Source organism: Liolophura sinensis, chromosome 4 (assembly GCF_032854445.1).
Source record: "Liolophura sinensis isolate JHLJ2023 chromosome 4, CUHK_Ljap_v2, whole genome shotgun sequence".
In the NCBI taxonomy this organism is placed as follows: domain Eukaryota; kingdom Metazoa; phylum Mollusca; class Polyplacophora; order Chitonida; family Chitonidae; genus Liolophura; species Liolophura sinensis.
In genome coordinates, this window is record NC_088298.1 from 10,198,948 (window position 1) to 10,210,290 (window position 11,343).

The 11,343-nt window shown below is 43.1% G+C and overlaps 1 protein-coding gene across 1 annotated transcript; it reads left to right on the forward strand.

The window, feature by feature from the left end:
- The first annotated feature begins 10,144 nt into the window (after positions 1-10,144).
- Positions 10,145-10,900, forward strand: LOC135464399 (piggyBac transposable element-derived protein 3-like). The gene has a single exon (XM_064741826.1). The coding sequence runs from the start codon at positions 10,145-10,147 to the stop codon at positions 10,898-10,900; it is 756 nt and encodes a 251-aa protein (XP_064597896.1).
- The last annotated feature ends 443 nt before the right edge of the window (positions 10,901-11,343 follow it).

Below are 11,343 nucleotides of genomic sequence, written 5' to 3' on the forward strand. Positions count from 1 at the left end.
AACTGGCGTGTCCATCGACGCATGGAGCACGGCCAGATAAGTTCTTTTTAATTTTATTATTGAACACTTTTTTTAACACAAACATATGACAAGAATAAGCAAATTATCTTTGAAAGTTTAAACACGGTCATGGTATGGCCATCCCTGCCTTGGGAGAATAAATTCCTGCCGGCCCGCCTGCCTGCGGCCACCCAGCCAGTCAGCTGGACTGGCTGGCAACAATTTAGTATGCAAGGCGACTGGGTTATTGTGTCCCGCTAGGGCTGAGCAACCTGCCTGCCTCGGCTGGCAGCAATGTATTATGATGTAGTATGCGCAACATGTACAGTGACTGGGGGTTAGTGTGTCCCGCTAGGGCTGAACGACCTGCCTGCCTGTCTCATTCAGCTTCCTGCCCCCCTACACGGTCATGCCCCGTCTAGTGGGGGCACATCACCGCAAAAGTTTTTGGGATTAGGGGGACACTCGCCGGTGAATGTTTTTTTGGGTTTGGGACTTTATATTTGGCATCGAGTCTACCGGCCCGGCTTAGCGCTTGCGAAAGGGGTGCGCCTTTCACAGCAGACGCCGAGGACCCACAGCAGTCTTTAATAATTAACATTTGCCCTAAAACAAGCCTAGTAAAAGAGTGCGATTAGTAGCATCCGCTCTGACAACAGCCCAAACTTCTGGCAGGCTCACAAGCACGGCTTTCTCGACGCAGGTCACACCATCTTTCGAGCATATAGAACATAGATATGTCTATCACACCGAATCCACAGGACCTGGCTTAATAATCATATAGCCATATCGGGGATAGCGATGTTGTATTTCTATATGTTTTTTACCGCCCCACGCCGTAGAAGGCGTTTAGGCCGTCCCAACCCACACCGCACTTTTTTTTTATGTTTGTAAGTACCACTATTTACCATGATCATACCATTAACACCCGAACCACGAGCCTTGGACCTCCCTGTGAGGGAGTTCACACCTCCTCACAGTGGGAGAATACGGTGTTGCCGTACTCTAATGGGTTGGCTCGGGGTTCGGTCACGGACCCATTCTCCCTCTCTCGTTCATCCGGGGAACCCGACGCCTATCTAGCGAGAGGGGTGAATACCTGTACCACGTCGCCTTCACACACAGCCTATCTGGATGGCTCCTATGTATTATGTATAAAATTTTTTTTTAGGTTCACCCATAGGCGCCTCATTGAGGTGACATGGTCTACTGCCTGTAGGTGACATGTAGATGTGTTTTGAACTCCATGTAGGTGATATGTATATTATGTATACGGTTTACTTAGGCTATAAAATCCACACACTTATATGTTACAGAGACCCGTCACCGCCAACACCGCCAACAAACCCGGCACGAGTAAAGCGGTAAGTCTAGAGGTGGACAAGTCGCTGAAAGAAAAAAAAAAGTGGGGGGGATCCCGGTGAACCAGTTCGAACCCGACTTGATACAACCCCACGAGGATGTCTTGACTAGCGGTGACAGTGATGTACGGGAGTTGTATCAGCGGCATTGGCAATCGATCCGAACCCATTTCCATCGCCACAAGCCGGTTCAAGACTGTTACAATTACCGGCTGAGTGATCTCGGTGCTATCCCAGCCTATGTAGACGAGATTTATGAAGACCAGCCGACTGCCTTCACCATAAATTACAGCTTCGGGTATATCCACAAGGAGACAGGGCAGGTGCGGTATTATTACGCGAGAACCAACAACGCCCCGGTACTCGGCGCACCGTATCGCGTGGCGAGTCGGGCTGACCTACGGACACTCCACAACATCTCGTCAGCCAAGATCCACTCACCTGGGCACAAAAACAGCGACCCAATACGAAATGGACCGTGGACCTTCTCACCAAAGTCATGTTTTTTGTCCACAAACTTCCTCATCAGCCCATCAGTAAAGGTGGGATAATGTTACACCCTTACCTGACGGGGGAATAAGGGGGTGCATACGTTGGTGGGAGGAGGTAATGGTCCTTACAGGGACTATTTGTGTTTGTTTCGATGCCTGGCCGTCCATCTGGACCAGGCTGACCCCAATAACTGCGAGCACCAGGCTCGGGAGTATTACCACAGGTATCTGGAGGACGTGGAGATGGAGCCGAGACATTTCCGCGGGGTACCTCTTAGTGCGCTGGACACGGTGGAAAGCCTGTTTCACGTGAACATTCAAGTATATCAGCTGGTCCCCATGGACAAGAAGGCGTACTCGGCGTAACTCATTCACCGCAGTGCCGAGCGCTATCCCCCCCCCCCCCCCGACCCTGCGGTTAAGCCTGCGCCAGCGGCATTTCAGCTACATCAAGCACATGAGTCTTTATGCTCGATCTGTCACCTGCCAGGACTACACTGTGGGACTTACGACGGCACGGTCAAACGTGCACCGATGCTATGCGCCGAAAGTACCCGGGGGGTGTGTTCCACAATCAGCCCACCATTTTCGAAGCATTGGCGGAAATGGGGATTGAACTCCAGGACGGTGACTACGGCATATTTCCGTACCGAGTGTGTTACGACTTCGAGGCGTACTTGGCCACGGTGAACGAAGCGGCAACCAGCTCGACGGAATGGACGTCCCAACACATCCCCATGAGTGTCAGCGTGAACTCCAATGTACCGGACTACGACCAGCCCGTGTGTTTCATCTCTACCGGCGATGGCCAAGCGCTCGTCGAGCGGATAATGGCTTACCTCAAAGAAATCAGCGAGATCAGTAGCGCCTATCTCACCGAGCGTTATGCCTACATCCTGAACGATTTAGACGAGCAGATGTCGCCTCTGTTCGAGTATACCTCATATGGAATCCTTGGTGTCTTTCCTGCTGCGTATCCCCAGGTTCAGGCATCGCCCTTGTTGGCACTCCGTGGTGGGTGGGGAACATATGGGGTGAAATTTATATCCATTGTTATGTGCACGACTGCCGTCAGTTTCTAAATTTAGCTTGCCACTGTTTACATACGCTGAGTTCAGCAGCTGCTGTCTGCCTCTACCTTAGAATATTCCACAATGCGCTCAGTTCGGTGCCTGTTTGTTTACATCAAGTGTTCAGGAATTTTCTTATTCTAGACAATTACATTAGGCTATAATTATAAGACCTATGAAAGCAGGTCAAAAAAGGAGAACGGAGAATTATTGAGAGTTTTGGATGCTTTCGCTGTGTATTACTTTAGTAGGCCTGTTGTGCTGAATTTTGGTGTCTTTATAGCCTCTGGCTTTGTTATATCCTATCTCCACCGAGCACTTGTTCAGTCCGAACTTGTATATTTGATTCCTGCTCTTGTATACACAGAGCTTATTAGTACACGGACCCTTTCTGTGGAATTTTGTGTATATTTCGTCATACACTCAGTTATACTGTGGATTTTCCCTCTTGTGAGTTTGCCTCTGAGCATTTATGCCTGTGTGGTATATATTGTGGAATATATGCGTCCGTTTGGACTGGACACCGTTGTACATGTAAGTACTTTAGTATTTGTATAGATACTGCTATCCTTTCTTGTTAAACTGAAGTACTTTAGTATTTGTATAGATACTGCTATCCTTTCTTGTTAAACTGAAGTACTTTAGTATTTGTATAAGTCTTATTATCTCTTCTTGTTAAAGCTAATAAATTGTTGTAAAATAAAATCTGCTGGTTTTGGTTACTTTTTTGTGCGACTAAACTGTCGTGTATTTAGAACAAGCCATCTCTTTATAATACAGACAGTTTGGGTCGTAACACTATACGTCATGTCTACCTTAAAACTTACTTCAAATATTCCGAATATATATCTAATAGATCTTCCTCTCAGCCGACTTTGTCTTTAAGTGCTGATAAAAAGAGGAAGTTGTCTGACTCACGGGATGATGAACAGAGCAGTTGGTCGGCTTTCATTGTTCTCTCAACTAAGAGTGAACAAAAGCCGGCTTCAAAAATTCACCCGTTTCTTTTGCAAAGGGCTCTCCAGGGCACAGCTGGAACTCTAAAAAACGTTAAAAAAAACTTAGATCCGGAGAAATTCTCATTGAATGTTTCCGGCAACAACAGTCAAAAAATTTACTTAAATTAAATAAATTATATGACATATCTGTTTTCACGTCCCCTCACCATTCCCTGAACAGCTGCCAGGGAATCATTCGTGACAGGGATGGTGATGAAGCTGACCTGACTGAGGAAGAAATCTGCCAAGAACTAAATTCACAGGGTGTTACCAGATTGAAACGTTTCGTTACGAAGAAATCTGGTAACCTCTTTAAACTTAATACATACCAGCTTACCTTTAACACTACCTCCCTTCCGTCTCATATCCACGTTGGCCCGTATAGGGTTAATGTGGATTAATATATATCCCGAATCCTACACGTTGTTTTAATTGCCAACGATTTGGTCATGGCAAGGGACAATGTAAGAACAAACTCATTTGCTTCAGATGCGGCAGTGAAAGGCATGATGGTTTCGACTGCAGCAACAGAGTTAAGTGTTGCAACTGCGACACTGAAAAACAAATTATCAACTTGAAAATTAAAAACAATATCTCCTATCAGGACGCCCGGAAATTAGCCTCACTTTCTAATACTTCTCTACCCACTTTGTTTGCCAATGTTGTCAAGCGAGTAGCAACTGTTGCTACTCAAACCTCTTGGACTTGGCCCATTGGAAACAACAAACGTAGTTATGTTTCTGTGTTTGTGGTAGTGACCATTTTCCTATAATCCTAGAACATATCACTTCTAATTCTTTAGAACGTGTAGCTAGGTGGAAATTCGATAAAGCAGATTCGATCACATTTGAGATGTTTTGTGAGGCTGATATCTCTCCAGGGACTCTCAGTGCAGTAGAATAAATGAATGATTATGGCTTTACGCCACATCGGCAATATTTCAGCCATATCGTGGCGAGAACATGTTTAAAACCAGGAATCAGTATATGGTTTTCAAGACTGAAATATGAACATACAAAACAAATGAAAAATGACAGACATGTTTAAAACTAGGTAAAACAATCAAAGCTCTTTAAAAACTTGAAAACCACAAAGCTTTTGAAATTTTAATATGTATATATGAACTAGAAATATCTATGTGAAATAAAAATAAAATTATATCTTATGATATAATCCAATATGTTTTAAGTAATTAATGATAGTATCGCCAGCGACACCGTCAAATAAATCAAATATAGAGCTGACTGTGTAGAATCTTTGCCTAATATGAGCAAAGTCCACACAGTCAACCAGAATATGTTTGATGCCGTACTGGGCATTACAACCAACACACTCAGGAGCACTGCTCCCATCTAGGATAAAATTGTGTGTTAGACGAGAATGCCCAATACGGCACCTTGTTAGAACTACTTGGTCCCTACGAGACCTATTAAGAGTATAAGAATTATTGCCAATGACAGGATGAATAGCATGCAGTTTGTTGTGGATCTGCAAATCCCATTCACCCTGCCAAAGGCGACGAATATATTTAAGAATATGAGATCTAAAATCAGTGTAACAAATTTTCATCTTCGATGTGGGTTTATTAAGGGCAGCTTTCGCCTCCCTGTCCACGACTGTGTTTCCATGGATACCAATGTGACTTGGTATCCAACAGAATACAATATCTTTACCTCTTTTAATTAGATTTTTATGTACGGCTAATATCTCAAGGATGGAAGGATTTTTAAATTTATTATTCTGAATTGCCAAAAGGCAAGAGAGCGAGTCCGTGCAGATCACAGCCCTCTGGGCATGCCCAGCAGAAACATATGACAAAGCCAGAAGTATAGCTCTGGCCTCTGCAGAAAAGATTGAAGATGAGGATGGAAGACGAAGAGAAGTGACCCGCTGTTCTAAGACAGCCGCAGCCGCAACCTTCTCCCCATCCTTCGACCCGTCAGTATATATAAATTTATAATCTGGATAATTAGCCTTTATCTCAGAAAAACTTTGCTGAATTATTAGAGGATTCGTATTTCTTTTGTTATGTTTACGTAGATCAAATATTAATTTAGGTTGTGGGAGAAGCCATGGAGGAGACTCCGGTAAAGAAACCGGAGCTATATTCTCAAGCTCGATGCCAGCTCCCACAACGTGGTCCCGAACACGAAGACCGAACGAAGGAATCTTATTAGGACATTTGTTATATTTGTCTACATATAACGGATTGAAAACACAGTCGTAGGCAGGGTTTGTTGGGTGTGCTTTAAGCTTTGTAGTATATTGAAGGCATAGTTTTATACGCCTGAGATGTAAGGAAGGCTCATTAGCTTCGACGTATAAACTTTCTACTGGTGAAGTTCTAAAAGCACCAAGGCTGAGCCTCAAACCTTGGTGATGGACGGGATCCAACATTTTAAGATAGGATTTCCTTGCAGAACCATAAATGATGGATCCATAGTCCAATTTAGACTTCACCAGAGAACGATATAAATTAAGTAAAACTGATCGGTCAGCACCCCAATCGGTACTAGACACGACCTTAATTATATCGAGAGCCTTTGTACATTTAGCTTTAAGCATTTTTATATGAGGTATAAAGGATAATTTTTTATCAAATATAACCCCTAAAAATTTATTTTCCCCAACAATCTTCACTGGTTCTCCACAAAATTTAAGCTCAGGGTCTAGATGAAGTTTCCATTTATTACAGAAATGCATACCGACGGTTTTAGATGTAGAAAATCTAAAACCGTTGGCAACTGCCCATTTCTCAATCTTGTTGAGACAAAGCTGCAGTTGCCGCTCGATGTTATTCATATTTTTAGCACGGTAGCATATGAGGAAATCATCTACGTATAAAGAACCCTCAGTGCCAGATGTCAACGTTTTAGCTAAGCTATTAATTTTTATGCTGAACAGTGTTGGCGAAAGAATACTGCCCTGGGGAACACCCATCTCCTGCTCATACGAATCAGAAAGAGTGGACCCCACCCGTACCTTAAACTTACGATCAGATAGAAACTCGGATATAAATGATGGTAAGCGGCCTTTAAGACCCATATCAGAAAGGTCCTTTAAAATACCATATTTCCATGTGGTGTCGTAGGCCTTTTCAGGGTCAAAAAATATAGACACCACATGTTCATTATTAATAAAACCGTCACGAATAAAAGTTTCGAAACGGACAAGGTGATCTAAAGTAGATCGACCTTGACGAAAACCACATTGTATATTAGATAGTAACTTGTTGGTTTCAAGAAACCAAACAAGCCTATCATTTATCATCCGTTCCATAGTCTTACAGACGCAGCTGGTAAGAGCTATGGGACGGTAATTATTTGGATCAGTATGATCCTTACCCGGTTTAGGAACCGGGATAATACACGCCTCCCTCCAAGTCGGCGGAAAATTACCAGTTTGCCAAATGTCATTAAGTAAATCTAAGAGAGTCTCAAGTGGCTCAGATGGTAAATGATTCAGAAGCTTATAATATATATTATCAGGGCCACACGCAGTATCGTGTGCCTTTTGAAGAGAAGTTTTAAGTTTCTGAATTGAAAAACGTCAATTATAATCTTCTAAATTCTTAGAAGAAAAAGGCAATTTAATTTTCTCCTTATGTTTTTTAATACGTCGAAACTCAGAAGTGTAATTCTCAGAAGAAGATTTCTGAGATATTGTTTCAGCTAGTTTATTCGCTATTTCAGATGGCAATGTTAATAGGGTATCGCCATGTTTTAAATGCTGAATTTTGGCTTTGTTGTTTTTGCCCTTAAGCTTCTGAACCATGTTCCAGACCTTACGCATGGGTGTTTTTGACGTAATGCCTGAAACAAAGTTCCGCCAACAAGAACGTCTCTTAGACTTAATTAATCGGCGAGCTTTAGCTCCGAATATACGGACCTGGTTTAAATTTTTATTATCAGGACAATGATAAAATCTGCGCTCGGCCTTTTTGCGATCCTTTATGGCTTTGCGACAGTCATCATCGTACCAGGGTTTACTTTTGGATTTTGGATTTGTCGAGGTCTTAGGTATGGTTCTATCAGCTGCTGTTAATATAAGTTCATTAAATTTTAAAAGAGGATCTTCTGCAGCATTGAGATTCTCTGGAGTGATGTCAGCTTCACAGAACATCTCAAATGCCATCCAGTCTGCCTTATCGAACATCCACCTAGCTATACGTTCTAAGGAATTAGACGTGAGATGCTCTAGGATAATAGGAAAATGGTCACTACCACGAAGATCATCATACACCTTCCAAGAAAAATCCAGGAGAAGTGATGGATCCGTGATAGTGAGATCAATAGCAGAATATGAACCATTACCAGGATGTAAATAGGTATTAGAACCATCATTGAAATAACACAGTCCATCAGAAGATAAAAAGTTTTCGAGTTGTCTGCCCTTATCATTTATGTTATCACTGCCCCATAGGGGGTTATGGGCATTAAAATCACCCATTATTATAAAAGGTTTAGGTAACTGTTCTGTTAAATTATGCAGTTGGGAAGCTGTCATGGAGGAACGAGGAGGAATATAAACAGAACATAATGTAATGGTTTCAGACAAAGAAACACGTACGGCAACAGCCTGGAGCTCCGTATCAAGAGCAACAGGCCTATGAATAATATTATTATTGATAAAGATAGAGAAGCCACCACAAGCTCTCTCTTCATCATTAGAATAGGTACTGTATAAAGAATAATTTTTAAGAGATATTTTATCTTTGTCAGTTATCTTCAGGTGAGTCTCCTGAAGACAAAGGGCAATTGGATTTAGAGACTGGACTAGCTGTGTTACTTCAATAAAATTGACCTTAAGACCTCGACAATTCCACTTTATAATTTTGTCTTTTATAGACATTATGGAGGGAGACGTATAGGGGATTTACTTTTTTGTTTGGACCGAGGACGACCCTTCCATGGAGATGTGCTGTTCGATCTCCCCGGTGCGGGTGATGTATCCATCACGCACGCATCCAACGCCGAGGGACCAGCGTCCTCCAGCAATCCAAACCTATTAAAAGTTTGGATCAGATCCCTAGTGGCCTTAGACGGACGGTCTGAAGGGCCACTAGGTTTACGGCTATGCTGATTAGATCCTTTTTGAGTTGATTTAGGTATATTTTTGTCAGCAGGATTAGAGGTAATTTCCTGCATAACTTTCTAGAGTTTTTTTTAATAAGAATGGGTTTATTTTATTTGCAGCTTTATTTTCATTTTTACTTGTTATTACTAGAAAGGCTGGAAAATGATTATTTGCTCCCTCTAAATCTAGCGATAACTCATTTTTCCTTTTTTTACACACTACTGGGGAAGGTTGTGATAAAGACATTATGTGTTTGTGTTAATTTCACCCTACGTGTCCCCCACCCACCACGGAGTGCCAACAAGGGCGGTGTCAGAGCCTGCGGATATCCAGCAGGATACACACCGAGGATTCCACGAAAGGTATACTCAGATAGCCGCCTAGATGAGTGAACCAAATTTCCACCACGAACTCCTCCCTTATTCACCCATGGAAAAAAGGTCACACATCAGATACCCACTATCCAATTGACCCATGAGCCACCGCCCCAAACTATAGTCCCGCAAACCAGATTTTAGTCAATGTGGCAATTCGCTGTTTGGAGATGTTGATAACAAGTTTGGGACTACGAAGAGGCAAGACATGACCAGCCGATTGATCGAACCGGGCCCATCCGACCTCCCGTCTCTCTCCAAGTAAGGGCCAAAGTGACGTGTTGGGCGTGAGGATCTCGCAAGACCAACACACCCTCAGACACCAGGATCCCGTCCTCGGAGATTACGGGTCGCAACCCACGGCAAACAGGTCGCTCCTTGGTTGCCTCTCACACAACCGCGAAGATGTGAGCCTATTATATTCACCGGGCTCACACAGGAGAGCTCTTGGTTAGTCGCCTTTTACGACAAGCTTGCCTAGAGGGCTGAGGTCCTATTCTTATCACCCCGGAAACCCCACGGGGGCAGTGCAGTAGATGATCCTATATTAATATTTAACGAGCTTGTTTTACGAGCTGCCGATAGAACTAGCCCTTAAACCTCGACCTCGACAAATCCAAAATCCAAAAGTAAACCCTGGTATGACCAGAAAACAACAAAAATAAATTTTGGAAAGTTCAACCCGTCATCAATGCTGTCCGCAAATAGTGTCTTCACCTGCCACGAGAAGAATTTGGCTCGATAGACGAGCAAATGATTCCCTTTACCGGGCGAATGCTTGCCAAGCAAGTAATAAAATCAAAACCTAATCCTGTAGGCATAAAGAACTGGGTGCTGTGTGGTAAATCGGGAAGGGCTCTTGATTTTGAGCTGTACCAGAGAGGTGGAACAGGCATTCCTGAGCAATACAGACACCTCGGACTCGGGGCTTCCGTTGTTCTTAGACTCTCTGAAAGTGTTCCGAAGGACATGAATTACAAATTGTGCTTTGACAACTATTTTACGGGTATTCCACTCCTCTGGGAACTGAAGCTCAAAGGCATCCTTTCTCTTGGTACCATAAAAGCCAATCGACTGATGGGATGTGCCCTAAAGAATGAAAAACAACTTGGCCATCGCGGCGCTTCAGATACTAAGGTATCAGCAGAGGGAGACATTTGTGTGGTTCGCTGGCTTGATAATGGTGTAGTCACCCTAGAGTCCACAATGGCTGGGGATCAGCCACGCGATCAAGTGAGACGATGGAGTGAATCAGCTAAGACCCACATCTTTATTGATCGGCCTTACGCCGTACAGGTGTACAATGATTATATGGGGGGTGTCGACAAGCTAGACTTCCTAATTTCCCTCTATCGAATCAACGCAAAAACTAGAAAATGGCCAGTCCGTATGATTTTCCACTTTCTGGACTTTGCACTGGCAAATGCTTGGCTTGAGTACCGAAATTTCGAAGTTGAACATGGCACACCAAAACGCCAAGTTTTGGATTTACTGTCCTTCCGTAGTGAAGTTGGCCAGGCTCTGATATAAGTTTTGGTTGGATGTATTGTTGGATATCTCAGCATGATCTGTTCTTGAAAACTGCAAAATTGATTTTCACATGATTTTGTGGTCTAGCTTGGCTCACCATGTACACAATTGTGCACATGCTCTGAATGTAATAGAGTCACACTGTACACAATTGTGTACAGGTCCTAATTTGCATAATTAATGAGTGATTCTGAAATGCTTTGGTATTTCACTTTGGGGCCTCAAACTGGTTAACTGGGCAAAAAAAGAAATTTTTTGCACAACAAATTTTGCATCGTGACTGAAGGGGCTATATATCGACAACTGGACCCCAAGTAATATCTTACCATGTAAAATACAACATGCTGTTCGTAAAACAGTTTGTTAAAAGACAAGACACTTTCTTTTCTGGAAATGCCACAAATATGGTTCGTTCTAATTGATTACCTCTTTTCACGCACAAG

What these genes read in the sequence shown, in the direction of transcription:
- LOC135464399 (XM_064741826.1), top strand. Translation starts at nt 10,145, where the DNA reads ATGCTTGCCAAGCAAGTAATAAAATCAAAACCTAATCCTGTAGGCATA.